The sequence below is a fragment of the Myotis myotis genome, unplaced genomic scaffold (genome assembly GCF_014108235.1).
Source record: "Myotis myotis isolate mMyoMyo1 unplaced genomic scaffold, mMyoMyo1.p scaffold_m19_p_11, whole genome shotgun sequence".
NCBI lineage: Eukaryota > Metazoa > Chordata > Mammalia > Chiroptera > Vespertilionidae > Myotis > Myotis myotis.
The window spans coordinates 53,522,774-53,544,922 of NW_023416315.1; the positions used below are offsets into that span (position 1 = coordinate 53,522,774).

At 42.9% G+C, this 22,149-nt stretch overlaps 1 protein-coding gene across 3 annotated transcripts in view; it reads left to right on the forward strand.

Moving 5' to 3' along the window:
* DENND2A (DENN domain containing 2A) overlaps positions 1–22,149 on the forward strand; it is a 77,821-nt gene continuing 55,672 nt past the window's right edge. The window contains exons 1-3 of one of the 3 annotated variants that reach the window (XM_036328542.1): positions 1–250; positions 11,255–11,356; positions 13,977–15,125. In XM_036328542.1, coding sequence (XP_036184435.1) covers positions 192–250; positions 11,255–11,356; positions 13,977–15,125 — 1,310 coding nt within the window. In that variant the 5' untranslated portion in view covers positions 1–191. The remainder of the gene's footprint in view (positions 251–11,254; positions 11,357–13,976; positions 15,126–22,149) is intronic. The other 2 variants (XM_036328541.1, XM_036328543.1) reach the window with 2 other exon arrangements.

Below are 22,149 nucleotides of genomic sequence, written 5' to 3' on the forward strand. Positions count from 1 at the left end.
CCTCCTGGTGGTCTTGTGATGGATGATTGTTTATAATTGATACTACCTCCATGCATATATAGTTTCCCATGCAATTCCAGCCATTACTAACAAAAATGTTTATGGTTACATTTTATGGAACACAGGTAATCATCAACTAGAAGGCTTTGATACGCTTGCTATGATCAGTGAGGTTGGTCAGAAGTCATAGCATGAAGGAAATCCAGGACACAAAGATGGAGCTAGTTTTGTTCAAATCTACACAGCTAATGTAAGCATTCAGTCATTTGAGATTATGCAAATATCTATTGCCTTTCACCTATCTACCCCAAAGGAAATTCTGTCCATCCTTCAAGCCCAGATCCACAAAAGGATCTTCCTTTCACCTGTTTTGCTTATCATATTGTATTTTTTTTTCCATTTTTTTAAAAATATATTTTATTGATTTTTCACAGAGAGGAAGGGAGAGAGATAGAGAGTTAGAAACATCGATGAGAGAGAAACATCGATCAGCTGCCTCCTGCACATCTCCCACTGGGGATATGCCTGCAACCCAGGCACATGCCCTTGACCGGAATCGAACCTGGGACCCTTCAGTCCGCAGACCGACGCTCTATCCACTGAGCCAAACCGGTTTTGGCTCATATTGTATTTTGCATTGGAGACATTCATGTGCATCTTTTCCCCACAGCTTTATTGAGATACAATTGGCATATGACATTGTGTAAGTTTAAGGTAAATAACGTTATATGATATACGTATATATTGCGGAATGATTACCACAATAAGTTAACACTTCCATCACCTCACACAGTGAACTCTTTTTGTTTGTGATGAGAACATTTAAGATCTACTCTCTAAGCAGCTTTCACGTCTATTATACAGTACTGTCATATGCATCTTATTTGCTCTTGGAGGGCAAATCTATTTATTTTACATTTTTCCCCAGGCTTCACTCAGTTCCATTGTGAAGTAGACACAACCATTAATTAGAAGAATAACTTGCACGTCAATTTTCCTGTTAGTCATGGTTCTCAGTATAATCTCCCTTTGGACCCATTTAAATTTCTGTACTGGGAAGTGGTTACTACAGACCAAGTCTTGGTGATCACTAAGGGAAAGGAGGTAATGAGAACAAAGTATCACTTACCCTTCCTTTCAGGAGATACTGTGACAAAGCAAAGTAAGTTGCAGAGTGAGGGGCTCAGTCCAGCCGGAAGCCCTGCAACTGCGAGACAACTTTGGAGCCTTTTGGAGGCGCCATGGACAGACCTAGACACCCACAGACAACAGCAGGGTTTACATTTCCGTTATTTGTAATAGTAATAATAATGCATGCTTGTTATAGAAAACTAGAGGCCTGATGCACAAAATTCATGCAAGAGTAGGCCTTCCTTCCCCCAGCTGCCAGCACCAGCTTCCCTCTGGCACCCGGGACCCGGGCTTCCCTTGCAGCCCCGGCTTCTTCCGGAAGGACATTCGGTCTAATTAGCATATTACGCTTTTATTATTATAGATTTGGAAATCAAGTTTTTTGTTGTTAAAAATATAGATGAATAGATAATAATTTTTTATTTTATGGTTTTTTTCTTTTTCATTAATTTATTGATTGATGAGAGAGAGAGAGAGAGAGAGAGAGAGAGAGAGAGAGAGATTGATTGATTTGTTGTTCCACTTCTTTATGCATCCTTTGGTTAATTTTTGAATGTGTCCTGACCAGGAATTGAACCTTGGCGTATTGGGACAATGCTCTAACCAACTGAGCTACATGGCCAGGGCTAATAGTCATTTTTTTAGGTTGACTTTTAAATTTACACTTTAAAAAACAGCTTTATTGAGATATATAATATAGAGTACAATTTACTCATTTTAAGTGTAGTTTAATGGTTTATAGTATATTCACAGAGTTGTGCAACCACCATTGATTTTATTTTTAAAATTTTATCTTTATTGTTGACAGTATTACAGATACCCCCTTTCTCCCCCCATTGACACCCTCTGTTCAACCACCATTGATTTTAGAACATTTCTTCACCCCAGAAAGAAACCCCACCCCATTAGCAATCACTTCTCATCCCTACTGCCCACCCACTCGCAACCTAGGCAACGACTAATCTTTCTGTCACTGTAGAATTGTAGTCTTTTTAAACATACTTTAATTTGTTGTGTAATATTTCATCAAATAGCTATATTATAGTTTACCATTATTTTGCTTGCTATTATTTATTTTTAATTTTTTAATATTATAAATAATATAAGTATATACATTTGTATGTACACTTTTCAATATTTAGGATTATTTCTTAGGGGTAGATGCCCAAAGTACAGAAATGTATAATCATAGAGCCATAAGAAAAGAGACTCACAAATGTCTTCACTCTCCCTCCGAGCTCACTCAGCTAGTAAGTGTCTATGAAATTCAGCATGGTATAACAAAAGGATAAAACAATTGCTTACCTTGAAGAACTGTACAAGATGGACACTCAAAATAATGAGCTACAGTCTAGTTCTAGTGTGGATTAGATCATGTAACATGAGGCCACAGTGATAGTGTACAAGGAGGACCAGAATTGGATTCAAAATAGACTCATTCCTGGCTCTCATTCATGAGTTGTGGTATGATTTTTTTTTTTTTTTGAGAGAGAGAGAGAGAGGGAGAGAAAGAGAGAGAGAGAAACATCAAGGATGAGAGGGAATCATTGATCAGCTGCCTCCTGAACCCCCCACCCCGCCCCACCTGGGGATCGAGCCCGCACCCCAGGCATGTGCCCTGACTGGGAATGGAGCTGTGACCTCCTGGTTCATAGGTTGATGCTCAACCACTGAGCCACACTGTCCAGACATGAGTTGTGGTATGAAATTAAACTCCCCCGAGCCTTAATTTCCTCATCAGTACAATGGTAGGAGCATTGACATCGACTTCTGTAGTGATTAGAAACAAGAAGTGGTTTCTGGCCTATCCAAGAACAGAGAGAAGGAAGAGCAAGTTAAAATATTTGGGAGGGCTCTAGCCGGTTTGGCTCAGTGGAAAGAGTGTCGGCCTGTGGACTAAAGGATCCTGGGGTTCCATTCTGGTGAAGGGCACATGCCTGGATTGTGGGCTCAATCCCCAGTAGGGGGCGTGCAGGAGGCAGCCAATCAATGACTCTCTTCATCATTGATGTTTCTATCTCTCTCCCTCTCCCTTCCTCTCTGAAATCAATAAAAATATTTTTTAAAAAAATAAAATATTTGGGAGGGGGAAGAAGTTAGAACCTGACTTCACATAGTTTGGTGACCTGCTGTACCCAAAAGAAACAAAAGGAAGTATACTTTTTATGTAAAAGGAAATACATTTACAAGAATTCAGATTTTAAGCCATCTTTTGTCAGTATTAGCATATTTCACAACTTTAATAATTTCATGATTTATGGCAGATTCACACTAAGTTTTACCAGAGAGGTGACACTGATAGTTACCCAGCAGTAGCTTGGGAGCGCTGACCCCACTAAAACCATCTACACTCTGTGGTTAGGCGTTCGTGTGCAAGATGGCCACCCAATTGCACTTTTCCTCTCCACCCTGCACACAGTGGTGAAACCAAAGGAGCCATAGGAAGTATTACCACACTGCAAGTGAGGGAGGGAAAAAACATGATTTGCAAATATTGTCAATTAAAAAACGTGTTTCCATCTTACTCAGCTGGCCAAATGCAGTCTATGTGTAAGAATATTCTGTAGAGGTGGGGGAAAAATCCTTCCTGGGTTAGGAAGGTGAGAACAATAAAAAAGTCTCAGCTGCCTCTGGCCTATGAGGTCCAGTCTGCAGTCTCAAGGTGCTCTAGCCGCACATTCCCAGTGGCTTCATTTGTCAGACACACTGACAGGTGTAGTTCAGGAAAATATTGACCAAGCTGTTAAAAAGAAATATTGTCAGGAGCTGGGTATTCATACCGACAGAAAGTCTTAAAATTACTCAGATTATATAAACTCTGGGTCTTGAGACACCTTTTAGAAGCCCTGATTCTGAAGCCTGTGTAGAACAGGTCTGTGAAACAGCCCCCCGGAGCATTCACACCTAAGTCCCAGGGGCACAGCAACTCACTGTGTGCTCAGCTTGCAGGGGTGCTCTGAAACAGGGCAAACAGATACACTGGAGTAGAAGAGCAAAGACAGCCTTTCAAAGGAGAGCATTTCTGTGGCTGGCTGACAGTGCTGGTGGCAGGAAAATAAACACGGTCTAGGTTGGGGCCAGAACTCCTCACTTTTAGCAATTTCCCCTCCTTATTCTTTTTAAAAAAATAAAAACAGCTTTATTGAGATTCTAGAGGCCCAGTGCACAGATTCACACACTGGTGGGGTCCCTCAGCCTGGCCTGCGGGGATCGGGCCGAAACCGGCTCTCCAACATCCCCTGAGGGGTCCCAGATTGTGAGAGGGTGCAGGCCAGGCCAAGGGACCCCACCGGTGCATGACCGGGGCCGGGGAGGAACCGTGGGAGGGCTCTAGGGCATGTCCAGCCTGTCTCACCCAGTCCTGATTAGGGCCAGCCGGCCTGGGAGGGACTGTTGGAGGGCTCCAGGGCGTGTCCAATCGGCCGGACCCCAGCAGCAGGCTAACCTACCATTCGGAGCATCTGTCCCCTGGTGGTCAGTGCGCGTCATAGCAACTTGTCGAACTAACAGTCGGACACTTAGCATATTAGGCTTTTATTATATAGGCCAATTCATATACTATAAAATTCACCCTTTTAAGGTGTACAGTTAAGTGGGTTTTCTTTCTAGCATATTCACTATTTAGTGCAGCCATCACCTCTATTTAATTTTGGAACATTTTCATCACTGTCTCTCCCCGCAAAAAAACCCTTACCTATCAGCAGTTACTCCTTGTTCCCACTCCTAAGCCCCTAGTCTACTTTCTGGATTTGCCTATTCTGGACATTTCATATAAATGGAATACAATGTGTGATCTTTTGTCACTGGTTTTTTTCGTGTAGCATGATGTTTTCAAGGTTCATCCATGCTGTAGCATGTGTCAGTCCTACATTCCTTTGAATGGTTGAGTAATATTCCATTGTGTGCTAGACCACAGATTGTTTACCCAGTTATCTGTGGACAGATACGTGAGGTGTAAGAACATGGGATGTGCTCATGCACTCGACAGCATTTCTTGAGCACTCTTATTTGATGGGGCGGGGGGGGGGCAGGTATCTGGGCTCCAAAGCAGAACTCCTAGGAATAAGAAGACTGGTGGTGGTTAGTAGAAAAGTCATTACCACCCTGATCGGTTTGGCTCAGTGGATAGAGCGTTGGCCTGCGGACTCAAGGGTCCCAGGTTCGATTCCGGTCAAGGGCATGTACCTTGGTTGCGGGCACATAACCAGTGGGGAGTGTGCAGGAGGCAGCTGATCGATGTTTCTCTCTCATCAATGTTTCTAGCTCTCTATCCTTCTCCCTTCCTCTCTGTAAAAAATCAATTAAAAAAATATATTAAAGAAAAAAGAAAAGTCATTACCTTCACCCTTCTGCTGTCTACCTGGTGTGGTGCACTGAGGACCTGATGTGCAGTCGTGGTGTGCCGTGTTTTTGTGCAGGCGCGGTTTAAGGATTTGGTCCAGGAGTGCAGGCTGCTGTTTCTCCAGCCGAGGTCCCCTGGGTTTGGCTTTGAAGCAGCACATAGCCTTTGGCTTCTCATTCCTCACTCACCTGCTCAGAGTCCTCCATCTTCTTCCAAATGTGAAAAGGTTGGGTTGTTTTTTAAAATATTCCAAAACTTAAAAATTAAAGCTATTATGTAAAAAAAACAAACAAACAGCAGTTCACCTTAATTTTTAAAATTTATTTGTTTGAAAATGATAAAGTGACAACAGCTTTATTGAGATGTAATTCACATACTGTAAAATTTACCCTTTTAAATCTATTTGAAGAAGATGATAAAAATGAGACATCAAAGGGCTCAGGAGTGGGCTTCACTGAGTGAACAGTTAGACATAGCAAGAGCTGTATTATGTGATTGCATGCTTTTTTTTTCGTTCTCAATATATTTTCTGAAAATACGCACCTTCTAGATATCCTTGCTAATAAGGATGTTCAGTTGAGAAAATTAATTTTTGTTCTGTAATTTTTATGGTTTATTCTTAATTTTGTTGCCAGTTCTTTATAAGCTGATAAGCTAAGAGTTATTAGAATCATTAAAGCTGAACAGCTTGTAGCTTTACTTGCCACACAAATAAAAACCACTTAAAATTTAATTTTATTAGTATATAATCATCCAAACTGCATTTGTTATTCAGTATATCCAGTATGACCTTTTTATGAATCACACTATATGTATTTCAGAAATAACATACATTAACTTTAGAGCACTAAAGGGCAGAGGACTGTTATAACTGTGTATGTTTTATTCCTTACTCCACCTTCTCCCATGCCTAAAAATTTTTTTTGTTAATCCTCACCTGAGGATATTTTTTCCATTGACTTTTTTCATTGCTCTTTCAGAGAGACCAGAAGGGAGGAATGGGGTGGGGAGAGAGAGAGTGAGAGAGAAATATCGATGTCAGAAAGACACATGATTGGTTGCCTCCTGCACCCGCCCTGACCAGAGCTGGAGATCAAACCTGTGATCCAGGTACATGCCCGTGACCAGGAATCGAACCATCAACTCTTTGGTCTATAGGCCAACACTCTAACTGCTAAGCCACACCAGCCAGAGCTAAATTTCTTATTTTTTATTGAATATATTTATAATGTATTTTTAATTGAGATATAATTCACATAAAATTTAGCATTTGGGCCAAAACCGGTTTGGCTCAGTGGATAGAGCGTCGGCCTGTGGACTGAAAGGTCCCAGGTTCGATTCCGGTCAAGGGCATATACCTGGGTTGCGGGCATATCCCCAGTGGGAGATGTGCAGGAGGCAGCTGATCGATGTTTCTCTCTCATCGATGTTTCTAACTCTCTATCTCTCTCCCTTCCTCTCTGTAAAAAATCAATAAAATATATTTTTTAAAAAAAGTTTAACATTTGGAAGTGTACAATTTAGTAATTTGTAGTATATTCTCAAAATTGTACAACGATCACCACTGTCTAATTCAGAACATCTCTATGATCCCCAAAAGAAACCCTTATCTATTAGCAATCAATCCCAATTCCCCTCTCCCTCTATGGGTTTGTCTATTCTGGATATTTCATATACTGTAAATGGGATTACATGATATATGGCCTTTTTGTCTGGCTTTTTCACTTACTATATTTTCAAGGTCATCCATGTTGTAGTATGAAATAGTACTTCATTCCTTTTTATGGTTGAATAATATTCCAATTTATGGATATACCACATTTTAAAGTCCACCCATCAGTTGGTCAACATTTCCAGATTTCACTCTTTATTTAAATCACTGTTTTTGTTCTAAGGTTTGGGGAAAATCAGTCTCCTCCCCCATGGCTTAAACATGTCCAGATTGTTTTTATAGTAGTTTCTAAAGCAGTAATATCTGAACTACTTCTTGTCGGTGACTTTGATAGCAGTGTTTCAAAGTTAACAGGAAGAAGGTTACTATTATTGGGAAACAACCCATCCTGCAATCCCACACCCATAAAGTGATATTGAAGTTTATCATAATTTAAGTCACAGAGTACTCCTAACTAAGCAAATTTAGCTAGGCTTGTCACCTAATTAAGGACTTTTAACATCAGAGACAAAAAGGGAAGGGTCATAGTTTTGTGGGAGGAGTATTCTCCATTCCTCTGTGAATTCGGAAATGCTGGTGGTCTGATATCTGAGTGCATGGGCTTCCATGTTCCCTGAGTTTCAGCTCCTGAATCCCACTTGAACTTGCTTTTCAGAATATGGTATCAGCTGTTCCTCTAGAGACCATGGTTTTAGTACCGGAAGTTATTACTGCCAATGGGAAGCAAGTTGACTTAAGTACCATGTTGTTTAAGTGTTTCTATTTTTTATTATTTTATTGTTTGATTACAGTTTGCATTCAGCACTATTTTGTACTAGTTCCAGCTGTATGGCACAGTGGATGGACATTCATATAGGTTACATAGTGTTCCCTGAAGTGTTTCTTGAGCTTTAACCTCAGAGTGCATATGTGGTTCTCTGTGCATTAGACGTAGTGGGCTTTGTCCCTTTTGGAAAAGCTATGGCTTTTTGGGAATTGCAGGGAGGCTGTTTCCTTGGGGAGAGAGCTGGATTGCAGGACTGATCGTGACCCAGGCACAGTCCTGGCACCTATTCATCGTGCCAGTGAAAGGGAGGCCAGCTTGAAAGAAGAGCATGGGCGGGTGAGTGGTGCCCATGTGAAACAAGGCTGCATCACAGTGGTTTGGTCTGCGCGGAGACACAGTGCACACGCGAGGCGGGCGGGTGGTGGGGAGTGGCCGCCAGCCTTGTCCTCTGATGGGCCCTCTGCCAGATGCAGGACAGAAGAGCAGTGTCTGTCAGCCCAGCCAAACGGAGAGGCTCCAGAAGCTTTGCGGAGCATTGTGAGAGGGCAATGAGTTCCTTCCTGTCCCTGAAAGGCCTTTCGGGGCTCTCCTCCATAATGGGAAGGGAGAGCCCTGGGGCCTAGCTTCTTTAAAGGTTTCGATTTCAGTCAAGGGCAGGTACCTCGGTTGTAGGCTCAATCCCTGGCCTTGATTGGGGCACTGTGCAGAAGGCAACCAATGGATGTGTCACTCTAAAAAAAAAAAAAAAAAAAAAAAAGTCAAGGGACACAATATCCTTGTGTGAGGGTTAACAACAACAACAAAGAACCAGGCTTGCTTTTAGCATTGACACACCCCAGAATGCAGAGTGCTGCGTAGCTGGGTAAGGGGGCAGCTGAGCTCCATGGGCAGGCCTGAGTGCCGTTTCCTTCCCAAACACACACTGGTCCCTAACCTCCTCCTTTTAGTATATGTGCTGCCAAAGTGAGCACACTCTCTCTTTTTAATTTGCTGCCCATGTTCATTCTCTTTTTTTTTTCCCTCTTTCTCCCTCCGACCTTCCTCTCTTTTTCCCAAGAGTTATATGCATGTCTTAAAACCTAGCGCTTTGAGTTCTTGGGGGTAAAGGATGCCAATGCCAGGACCATGGACAGCCACCCTGTCACCTGGCAGGTAAACCATTTTGGGAGAAGGGATAGGAATCTTGGAAATATAACGAGTTGGGAGAGAGTTTCCCTGGAGGTTCAGTGCTCCTTGAACTTCTGGTCAAGCATTACCTCCTCTCCCTCAAGAGGGTTGGCCATGTGGCACGCATGCTTTACATGCTTGGCATTCCCCAGTGGGTCTCATCTTCCTCGCCACATCCACCCGTGCAGTATCCTTTCATCCTCACGATGAGAGACACGGATTGCCGTAGGGAGTTGCTATAGAAATCATGCATCTTAATCAGCTACTTCAGTTCATTTGGATGTCAGGCACCAGAGCATTATAAAACTGCTACTTCTGCCCAGCTGGGCGTGGCTCAGTGGTTTGAGTGTCAACCTATGAACCAGGAGGTCATGGTTTGATTCCCGGTCAGGGCACATGCCCAGTTGGGGGCTCAATCCCCAGTGGGGGGCATGCAGGAGGCAGCCAGTCAATAATTCTCTCTCATCATTGATGTTTCTATCTCCCTCTTCCTTTCTCTCTGAAATCTACACATATACGTATGTGTATACACACACACACACACACACACACACACACATATATATATACATATATATATTAGTATCCTATATAATAAAGAGCTAATATGCAAATGGTCATCATGCCCACACGTCGTCATGCCGTAATGGCTCAGACACTCAACACTGGGGAGAGAGAAATGGGGACCAGCCAGGCACAAATGAGCTTGCGAGAGAGGAATGGGGACCAGTCAGGCTACGGTCCAGGAGAGGGACAAGCCACCTGCTCTGCGGTCCTGGGCGCCAGCAGCTGCACCTGCGGCCCGGGAGAGCTGCCCGCCCACTGTCCCCTGTGGCTGCGGCCAGGCCCGGCAAAGCCGGCCCAGGTCCTGGGTTCCTGCGGCTGGCCAGAGGGAGGAAAACCCGGGTCCCAGGTGCCTGCAACCGGCCGGAGGAGAGAATCCTGGGTCCGGGTCCTGGGTGTGGGGTGAGGCAGAGGCGGTTAGGGGTGATCAGGCAGGCAGGCAAGCAGTTAGAAGCCAGTGGTCCTGGATTGTGAGAGGCAGTTGGACATCTCCTGAGGGGTCCTGGATTGGGGAGGGTGCAGGCCAAGCTGAGGGACCCCTCTCCATGTATAAATTTCATGCACTGGGCCTCTAGTATATAATAAAAGCCTAATATGCAAGTTGACTGAAAGGCCGAACGACCGGCGGAATGACCGGCTGTGATGCACACTGACCACCAGGAGGCAGATGCTCAATGCAGGAGCTGCCCCTAGCCCGCAGGCCCCAGGCCAGCCAAGGCGGATGCCAGCAGGCCCCACCCCCACCCCCCCACCCCCCCACCCCCGATTGCCCCGCCGGTCATCCCACAGAGGGAGGCTACCGGTGGCAGTGGGGCTGGGGCTGGCAAGTGGGCAGCACCAGGCCGGCCAAGGCAGGTGCCAGCAGGGCTTTCCCCCACCCGCCCCCTGGTTGCCCCACAGATTGGCCCTGATCGCCAGCCAGGCCTAGGGATCCTCCCCATACACGAATTTCGTGCATCGGGCCTCTAGTGTATATATATTTAAGTATATATATTTTAAAAACTGCTACTTCACTAAGGCTGCTGCCTTGGTATCCAGTGATCCTTGTCATCTTTCAGGTTTGATAGGCTCAGTGGGATTCCTAGGTTTGCCAGGCCCATCTCCTAGTTTTCCTTAGACCTGACAAATGACCTAGTGGGTAGGCAGTTCCTCCTCTTGGGTTTGGAGCTACTGGACAGTGTGGGTTTATGCCTACCATCAGGGCCAGCAGAAGAGCAGAGTTCCTCTGTGTGGATATTAACACTTCGGTGGGTGGTTTATTTCTTGTTTCAAATAAAGTAACAACTCTTTCCTTTTGGGGGGCTGTTAGCTCATCCCAAATTCTTAGCCTGAAAAAGTGTCAGGTTGTACTGGTATTTATGTTTTGCTTTCTAAGGCTGCGTGTTTTCTTATATATGTATACACACATGAGAAGAGGTTTGGTATGGCATCTGAATCTGGGGGGACCTCAAGATTCTCTGCCCTTGCCCCCACTTCCTTGGTGAGGGATTCTGAATGGCTCATTCCTGTCATCCTCCACTCCTGGGAAGAATCCATCAGGGGTAAACAGTTTGGGGTGTGGGCCCTAGATTTGCTGACATGGCTCACTGAGTATGCATCTCTGTTCCCCCAGGAGACTTGGAGCTCCTCTCCGTGCTGACATGATGACCGTGTGCAGGCCGACCAAAGGCACCCACAGCCAGACTGAAAACCTGAGCTTCAAACTGGCTGACAAGTAAGAACTTTTCTCCCCCAAGAGTGAAGAAGTTGGCCCGGAACCGGTTTGGCTCAGTGGATAGAGTGTTGGCCTGCGGACTCAAGGGTCCCGGGTTCGATTCCGGTCAAGGGCATGTACCTTGGTTGCGGGCACATCCCCAGTTGGGGGCGTGCAGGAGGCAGCTGATCAATGTTTCTCTCTCATCGATGTTTCTGGCTCTCTATCCCTCTCCCTTCCCCTCTGTAAAAAATCAATAAAATATATTAAAAAAAAAAAAAAAGAAGTTGGCCCGGACTCTCAGTCTCCTTCCTTTCACTACTGCCTTTCCCTGTTCTCTAACCCCACTTCCTTGAACTAAGGAAGTGTTCTTTTCTGAGTCGTTGTGATGAGCAGGACTCCTGTCAGTCATCTCCATGCGCTGCACTCAGTTAAGAACCCGAAACCAAAGTGGTCAAGGGAAGGTCTGACTAGCACCCAGTGTTTGGAGAGGATGATCCCAGGGCCATTCCAGGCAATGTCCCCAGTCACACATTCCAGTCCAGGGGTTATTTTTTTTCACTGCTGGAATGCACAGGTATTGTAAATATCAGTGAGCCCTAAATCTTGGCAGCTGCATCTGTCGACATAGCGTCTTTACCCATCTTACATCAGCAGGGCCGTTTTCTCCCCAGGTGTTTTCCTCTGATACTCACTCACACGTTCTGCAAAGGAGTTGGCAATCCCTGAGCTTTTCGTAGCTGTAGAACCCCTCCTGGGGCCATAGACTCCTCTCTCCCTTTCTTCCTCCTTCCCTCCCTCCCTCTTCCTTCCCCCCTCTCTCAAATCAATAAATCAAAATTTTTTCAGTGTTGTTTAACAATATATGTGATATTAGTGATTATATATTTGTCACTAAACATGCACTAACCTGAACTGTGTTTTTATGTGTCTGTCCTATTTCTTCATCCCACTTCTAGCTCCATGAGAGCAAGGACTTTAACTTTTGCCTTTTGAATTCTCAGTAAAATATCAACAAAATGATTCTGATTCCAATTCTGACTAAAATCTGAATTCATGCCAATGTCCTCAGTGGTAACAGAACAATTAAAAAATGTGTTTCTTTTCTGTAAGCACTCTGTTATTTATGCTAATTGTTTATTTAAATAAGGAATTCTGCTTTGGTAGCCATCTGTAACATGAAAATGTGTTTGCAATTTCACACGTTTCTAATTTATATTGAGCAACCAAGAATAGCAACACAACTTACGAGCTATTGTTCCATAGGAAGAAGTCTTTACATAAACAACTGTTAGTCTTTGGAATAGAAAGCTAAATAGAAATACAGTGTGTGAAGTTGGTAATAATTCATCCCTCATGTAAACCTAACTGGGGTTTCAGAATTCCTACACAGCTTCATCTATGTTTCACAGAATGTGCACCATGAAGTAGGCCTATGCATGTTTGCTAATCTTGACACATCTAAAGTCACTGTGTTCAGGCATGATCTGTGTTGGTGGAAGCACAGATACTCCCATTCTCATTAGACTAGCTTAAAAATGTTTTTCTGGTTTTCTTTCAACATAATTTTCAACATCTTTATGACACTAATCTCCTAAGATTACATTTGGCGGCATGTATCCCCATATGTACATTCTAGGCCAGCACTTTCTGGAGTGGTGGGAATGATCTACTCCATCCGATTAGAGTAACCATTAGCCACATGTGGTTACTGAGTCCTCAACATGTGGCTGGTGCAGCTGGGGAACTGAATTGAATTTGATTTCAGTTTAAATAGCCACATATGGCTAGTGGCCACTATATTGGACAGTGCAGTTGTAGGCCACCCATGAAATCCGAATCTGCTTGTTGATTCACTCATTTATGCAGCAAAGATTTATTGGCCTTTCTACTCTGCTAGGTGTTGTTCTAGGTGCTAGGGATGTATCAGTAGCCAAAACACACCAAATTCAAAACAAAACAAAACAATCCCTGTCCTCATGGAGAGAGATCATTCTAGTAGGGCTCACATTCTAAAGGAGGTTTAATTCAAATGCAGCCAATCATTGTCTTCACCGATTCAAATCAGGACAACTTACCAAGCCCAGGATTAGCAAAAACTTTGTAACTCATGGCGATGTTCTAATTGTGAATAATCATTACAAAGCCCCATCCATCGAAAACAGAAGCAGAGGAAACTTAGATTATATACTCTCTTCTCCTATTTTCATCAGGGAGAAAAAAGCTCATAATAATGGTAACCACCACGTCTTGTACATTCATGACATGCTAGATATTTTATGTGGGCTAGCTCATTCAGTGTTTACAGTCACCCTGCTAGATATGTATTATTATCACTATTATTCCTATTTCACAGACGAGGAAATTGAGATTTAGAGAAGTTAAGCATCTTGCCCAAGGTCACACAGCTGGTCAGTGGTTGAATTAGGATTTAAACCCAAGTCTACTGGACTCCAAATCCAATAGCTCCATGATATCTTCCCCAAGAAAAATATTATGTGATTTTTTTAGATGGTGGTTTCAGTGTTTGTGATTTGCAGCCAGCATATAATATATCTGAGTTCTAGGAAATCTCTATGACCAGCCAAGAACAATAACGCGGCTACTGAGTCCTCACCCAGTGTTTATCTTTCTTGTTCAGGGTCCAGGTGGAAGGCCCAAAGGCTGGGGAAGATCTCCAAAGGCAGCCCTGTCGGTCCTCCAGTCCTTTCCTAAAGACGGATCAGGACTCACCCCTCCAAAGAAGCCCGTTGGAAAACCTCAATAACCTGAAGCTAAAGTTAAGAGTAGACTGTTTTCAGCAGAACATGTTCAACTCAAATATGATCATCAGTGACCCAGCTTCAGGTCTCAATGCTAAAGAAGCCAGCAAGGCTGGCAGGAGGCAGCTCAGTGGAGTTCAGAACCTCTGCCCTCCTGCCCGAGGCAGGGCCGGGCACAAGTCCCTCAGCATAAAGGACAAGATATCGGAATGGGAAGGGAAAAGGGAGTTGCCCACTCCTGCACCCAGCAGGAAAGCAGATGGGCAAGAGGATTACCTGACATCCTGCGTGACGGACAGGAGATGTGATGATGGTGTGATGACTCAGTTCACAGCAGCTGAGAACGGAACGAGGCCGGAAAGAGAGAGCAAAGAGAACGAGAGGAACAAGGAGGTAGTGGAAGTCGTGGGACAGAATGCGGAGCGGAGGCTAGACATAAGCCAGCCAGCCAGGGAGCTGTCTCCGAGCATGGGCAAAGGCCTAGAGCTGAGGCTTAGCAAACAGCGCTTTCAGAACGATAGCCTCTCTGTGCTGGTGCAGGTCAAGAAACTTGAGCAGGCTCTGAAGGATGGTGTGGCAGGATTGGATCTCCAGTTACCAGGGACTTGTTATTCCCCCCACTGTGTGCCGGACAAGGAGGGGCCGAGCCTCACAGCGAACCGTGGATGTGGGAGTGGCTCAGAATTCAGGTCCCACCACTTGGACCTGGAAGCCAGGCAGCCCACCCCCGAGGTTGCAGAGGAATGGAGAGGCTCCTACGGGAAAGCCTGTGATCAGAGCCTGGAGAGTGTATACAGAGGCTCCTCCTCCAAACACTTCATCAACCCCCTGCCCAAACCCCGGAGAACGTTCATGCATGATGGAGAAGGGGACAAGGATGGGAGCCCGGGCATAAGCTTCAGGAAAGATCGCAGGAACCTGCCTCCTCTGCCCACTCTTCCTCCCCCACCCCTGCCCTCCTCTCCACCACCTCCCTCTGTGAACAGAAGACTGTGGAATGGGAGACCGAAGCCCAGTGCTGACCACAGGTAGGTGCCGGCGACTGTCCGCTTCAGTCGTCTATGCTGCATCACAGCTGATGCTCAGTCTACTTATTTGTTTTCGTAAACTGGTGGGTCTTGTACTTAGTCGAGACTGTTTATAACTTAAGGTAGTTTATTGACTAAACGTGGACACGTGATAACTGATGCATGTGTTTTGTCTTTGTTTTACCCTTCGGATGTGATGAGTACTTGTGATTCAGACAGTAACCAAGCATTCAATGAAAATTTGTTTTATCCCTGGCATCTACTAATTGCTGCTAATGGGTGCTCTATTTTCGACTGCCATCCCTGCTAGTGCTTGATACTTTCAGTCTTTCCTGGCTCTTCCTTTCATGTTTTGTCTTGGTATGGGCTACAGACACACACTGCCTGGGTCTACCCTGGCCCCATCATGGTCATTCTCTATGACCTTGAACAAGTGACTTAACCTCTCTCGAAGCCTCAGGTTCCTCATTTATACATAGATGCACACACTGTGAATATTTTATAATATTAAAATAACACATTAGGTGATAAAGCATGTGAATGCTTGAAAATAAAATCTGTGCTTTGGATTCAGTTTCTTCTCTGCTTTGAAACTTACATTTCTAGTCCATTTCTGTAATGTGCTCATTGGCTGATCCCCACTAACGTGGAAACCGGCTTTAGAGCAGAACTCCTCGGACAGTTGTCCGTACTTACAGTCACCACTTCTTCACCTCATGTTTTTTTCCTTGACCCACTGCAGTTGGGCTTTTGCCACTTATCCTGAGACTGCTCTTGACCAAGGCTCCAAACAGCCTCCATCCTGCTGCATCCAATCACTAGTTATCTGTTCTTGTCATTGACCAACTAACTCTCTTGGCAATTGAGGAACAGCTGAGGTGCTACATCTTGAACCACTGTATTCACTTGGCTTCTGGGTCACCCACTTTCCTGGTAGTCCTACTTCACTGGCTGTTCCTTTTCGTAAGTGTCAGAATATCCCCACCACCACCACCACCAATGCATCCGTACCTCATCCTGGGGTCAGAACAGGAACTTCTCTCCGTCTACATGCACTCCCTAACTGATCTCATCCAGTCTCATGGCTTTAAATGTCAATTACATGCTCATGACTCCCAACTATGTATCTCCAGCCCCAACTCCCTCACCCAGCTTCAGATTAGGTTAGTCATCTCCTGTTTAGGTCTCCGTTTGGTTAGCTAATAGTTTGGACTTAATATGTCCAAACCTAAATTCTCAATCCAGGCCATGGCAAAGCACCTCCTCTCAAAGTAATTCCCATTTTATTAAATGGTACTATCCTTCATTTTGCTTAGGCCAGAAACCTAGGGGCTGTCTCTGAGTCCTCTCTTTTTCACGTACCCCCATCTAATTCATCAGCAAGTCCTTTGGTTCTAGTTTTAAATGTTATCTTGAATTTGATTACACCTCCTCCACTGCTACTACCTTAATCATCTTGGATCCACCACTACCCCCAGTATATTCCTTTCTCAGCAGCTAGGTGAAATTATCTAGAAATATAGATTAGAGCATGTCATTCCCCCACTCAACAAGGTCTGTCAGGTAGGATTCTTTTGGCTGGCAAAACATAATTTCTTTTTTTTTTAATTTAAATTTTTTATTGTTGCAAGTATTACGTATGTCTCCTTTTTCTCCTATAGACTTCTCCCCCGTTGCTCCCACCCCCCTAAAACAATTTCTTATATTCTCTTCTAGGGAAAAAGGTATGTATATTCTAGAATTTTGTATAAATTTACAGTATATAAAAAATTATGTCTTTTAAAAGTGAAAGCATGCTATATATCTCTTCCTTTTTACACTCTTTTTAACTTACAATATCATTGAGATCTTTCCATCTTGCTACCTTCCTTTTTTTTCTTCCACCTTTCTACAACTACCACATTCATTACATCATGTGGATAGATAATTTTTTATTTAGCTGTTCCCCTACTGATGGACACCTGGGTTGTTTCCAGTTTACAAATAATGCTTTGATGAGCAGTATATAGCATTAGAGAAGATTCTAGAGCCAGAGTACTTCTAGCTCTGCTACTTGTTAGCTGTGTGACATTGTACAAGCTACTAAATTTGTCTTGGCTTCATTTTACTTAAAATCATGATAATTAGCCCTAGCCAGTTTGGCTCAGCAGATAGAGCATTGGCCTGCGGACCGAAGGGTCCCCGATTCAGTTCTGGTCAAGGGCACCTACCTTGGTTGCAGGCTCCTCCCCGGCCTGGGACCTGGCTCATGCAGGAGGCAATCAATGTGTTTCTCTCACATCGATGTTTCTCTCTGTCTTTGCCTTTCTCTTACACTCTCCCTATAAATCAATGGAAAAATATCCTCCAGTGAGGATTAACAAAAAATAATAATAATCAATAAATAAATAGCCGAAACCGGTTTGGCTCAGTGGATAGAGCGTCGGCCTGCGGACTGGGGGGTCCCGGGTTCGATTCCGGTCAAGGGCATGTGCCTGGGTTGCGGGCACATCCCCGGTGGGAGATGTGCGGGAGGCAGCTGATCGATGTTTCTCTCATCGATGTTTCTAACTCTCTGTCCCTCTACCTTCCTCTCTGTAAAAAATCAATAAAATATATTTAAAAAAATAAATAAATAAATAAATAAATAAATAAATAAATAAATAAATAAATAAAATGGTGATAATTATAATAACCACTTCATAAGTTGTGAAGAAGATTAGTAAATATGTGTAAATCATAAAACAAAGCCTGGGATATAGTAAAGGCTTAATAAATGTTAGCTATTACTGTTTTCTGGCTCTCTTTTGTTTAATTAATCAGGGTATCTGTTTCTTTTTCAATACCAAATATTTTAATTATTTAATATATTAATATATTTTAATATCTAGTAGAGTTTACAGAAATTTCCTATTGTTGTTGATAATGAGTCAGCTGGTTCTCCTGGACATTCTCCGTATTCTATCATGTCATATGAAAAAAAATGATCATTTGGTCTCCCTTCTAATAATTATAATCCTCTTATTTATTTTCTTATTCTCTTTTTAAAAAAATGTCTTAACTATTCTTGCATGTATTTTTCTAAATGTTCTATATAGCACTATCAAATTTCACTCACACAAAATGTTAGTTTTAATTTTTTTTATTTTAAAAATTAAAAAAAATTTTAAATTATAGTTTGTCAGTTAATTCTCTTGGACTTTCTATGTATATAATCATATTGTCTGCAAAGAATTATTTTACCCTTTTAAAAAATATTAATACCTCCAAATTCTTTCTCTTACCGCATTACCCTGGCTAATACTTTCAGAGCAGAATTAAATAATAAGCAACAGGCAGACTTACCTCACCCCTAACTTTAATGGTAATGGTTTTAGTATTCCACTCTCAAACACTCTTGTTTGAGGTATGCTTTTATGTTATCAAGGTAATGTTCATTTATATTTCTTATTTTACTGAGTTTTAAAAAATTAGGATTAAATGGTAGATTTTTGTCAAATTATACTTCAGCAACTTTATACAATCATATAGTTCTTCTCCCTTGACTATTAATAGTGAATTTATATCTAATACTAACCCATCCTTAGATTTTTGGGATGAACTCTTATTTGGTCTTGGTTTATTATTATTTTTAATGTACTGCTAAATTCTATTTGCTAATATTTTAAGATCTTTGTCTCAGTATTCTATAAATGGGACTGGCCTGTACTTGGTACTTATTGCACTATCTTTATTAGGCTTTGGTATCAGTGAAATCTTAGAAGAATTTAGAGAATTTCTTCTTTATGTTTTGAGAAAGTTTGAATCCATCTCCAACCCTGCATTCTTTCCCAAACAAATGCCAAGCCCAGGGCCCTAAATACTCTGGTGACTTTCTACTCCCGTCCCCATGCTTCCCAACAGCAGCTCTCCCACACCCTTTTCTGGGCTGCTCCTGCAAAGAGGCCCGCTCTCCCGGGCAGGTTGATTCTGGGAAATTGGAGTCTTTCATCTGTGTCATCATTGGGAAGACAGATCAACCTGGTGAACAGTTATTTCCATTATCATTTTTCTTTTAGCTACCATCTGCTATTTTCAGTCTTCCAGCATTTTCTTTCAAACCAGCTAAAGTTACTTAGTTTCAGTCCAACAATGAAATTTTTCTTGGCCAGTTTGAATATGGTTGCATCAGCTGTGTTTTAAGAATTTTGGCTTTGGATTTTTCATTTTGTTTAAAATAGTACAATGGGAGTTATTAGGGCAAGATGTTCACTTTCTGCTCTTAAAAAATAAAGTGTGCTCTTTATTGTGGTCCTATCTCTAAAAGAAAAAAGAAATAGGAAGAAAAGGAAAAAAAAAGCTCAACTCTGCATTTGGCAGACTTACTGCCCTGAGGCAGGAAAGCCAAGCCAAGGTTGAAGAAAGAAATGATTAAGGATTTTGAGGTTATGAAGGTTTAGAATTACATGGCCAGGCTGTGTGCATTAGAGAATGTATTCAGCTTATTTTCATAGACCAATTAGTCCACCTCAGCAAGAGCCAAACCAATGAATTCAGATACTCAGTTTAAGAAAATGGTGGTTTTTTTCTTTCTCTCTTTTTATTTTTCCCTTCCCTTTTTTCTCTTTCCTCTTTTATCTCTTCTTCTTCCTCGTCTCCTTCCTTTCTTTCTTCCCTTTCTTCTCTCTTCATTTCTCTAAAGCCCCAGGAAATTAAATGCAAGGCCTTATGTCTTCAGTCCTAAAATGGAAAATGAGAAACCCTCAAATATCAGGAAATTCCAAAGATAAGGTTCCTGCAGCAGCATTAACTTGGTTATGTATGTTTTATGGCATACATTTAATAACTTTGACAGGAATGCCTTAAGGCTGACATTAAACAAGAAAAGTTATTATTTTTTAAGTATAAGGAGCATCCTGAATTCACATGTATCTATTTACCCCAAAGGTTTTAACTTGAATTCAGATTTTTTTGTTTTAGTTTAATTTGATCATATGACAGATTTTTTTAGATCATTATCCAACCAAATAACTAACTACATTGACCAAAATTTCAACTTGTCGACTGATTGTTTTGGCATTATATAGATTCAGCCTTTCCTTGGGACCTTAGCATGAGACTTTCAGAATTTTTTGAGGACATGAAACCTCAGTCATTTTATGGCTGTTATTGATTCCTTAATTTTTATCTTCTTTAGGACTGATAGGGATCTCCATAGTGCTCTGGCTGGGCAGCAACCCTCAGCTACCCTCAGTTTAGTGGTTAAAGTTCACTTACCAGCAACGCTGAGGTCTGTCCCTGTCGTTATGAGTCTGCCTTAGTCAACATGACATCCATGAGGTAACTCTCACTGCTGTGTCTAAAAACTGAATGTTTAAAAGCTTCAAAGAGGCCCAGCTGGTGTGGCTAAGTGGTTGAACATTGACCTATAAACCAGGAGGTCAGGAGGTCACGGTTTAATTCCTTGGTCAGGGCACATGCCTGGGTTGCAGGCTCAATCCCCATTGTGGGGCGTGCAGGAGGCAGGCGATCAATGATTCTCTCTCATTGATGTTTCTCTGTCTTCCTCTCCCTTCTTTTCTGAAATCAATACAAATATATTTAAAATAATTAAAAAGCAGCTTCAAAGGGACAAATTGTTTGATTAATTTGAGATTTAGACAAAAATTAATCAAAAAGTATCTGAGAAGCTTGATTTTGTAAATTTGTTTATTTCTATATTAGCACATTGGAAAACAGTGATGAGAGTAGAGAGGGTGGTGGTTAATCTATCTTAGAAGGGTGGTTGTCATGTCTTAGTTCTCATCAGAAGGTGGAAATGGTTGGATTTTAGACATGATGGTGGATAGAGATAGTTTTTTTTCAGACACTTCTATTTTGGATTCAGCATAGAGAAAAGCAGAAACCAAATGTGGATAGTCATAATCCTTGATGGGGAAATACCTGATAACAGAGTAAGCCAAGAGCTGACATAAGCAATCTCCCACTTAGCTCCCTACTCTGGACAGCCGTTGGTACGCACGCCCTTCCCCAGAGGTGTGGTGGGCTGTGGGGAAAGATGCCTGGGCAGCAAGAAGGGGGTCTATGGCAGCTGGAGGCAGATGAGGGAATCAGAGCATGGCATCCCTGGTTCTAGCTGATTATATTATGGGTTTTAAGTGGTGGCTGGGTCCCAGGCTATCTAAGCTTATTTAGCCCATGACTGAAAATAATTCTGGAGGAAATGTGTTCAAAACAATCAACTAACAATTAGCTCTAGGAATACAGTTGCTTTATCTGTGTTTGCCAAAATAGGGATAGATTATAAGCAGTAAATGTAACTGTTAAAACCAGCTTTTAAAATACTCATTCAGTTATTCAACCAGCAAATATTTAAGGTGAACCAGTATGGTGTTAGACACAGGAATATAGCAAAGAACAAGGTAGATTGAGACTCTGCCCACATGGACCTTACAGACTAGTAATAGTTGGAAGTGCACAACTAGTTACGTAACCACAGTGCTATGGGAATGTGTGTGTGTGTTGCGGGGGGAGTGGGGGGTTGTGGTGGTATTTAGCCTATCATGAAATGGCCAGATCGGAAGGGAGATAGCACTCAGACTGAAGCCTGAGGTTCCCAGGGAGGGTGACAGTAGGAGATGGGAGTTCAGTTTGAGTGAACAAATAGGTGAAGGTCCTGGGGCAAGAAAGACTTCATTCAGGCCTCTGGAGGACCTGAACTGCACAGTGTGGCCAGAGGGTCAGGAGGGGTGTGGCCCTAGAGTCCTCTGGAGCCAACCTCCCGAAGAGCCCTGTAGGCCAGGCAGGAATTTGGGCCTATTGCCTAAGACGAATAGGAAGCATTTGAAAAGTTTAGGAAGGGGAGAGACACAATCTAATTTGCATTTTTAGGATCTTGCCCCACAGCAGCATGGAGACAGGAAAGGGCACCGGTGACAGGGTGGCCAGTTGAGAGGGTGGGAGGAAGAGCCAGGTGGTATTGGAGTTACCCTGTGGTGTAGTTGCAGTGGGGACTGAGAAGTGGGTGGACTCCAGGAGTACTTTGCAGGTAGAACTCTTGTGCATA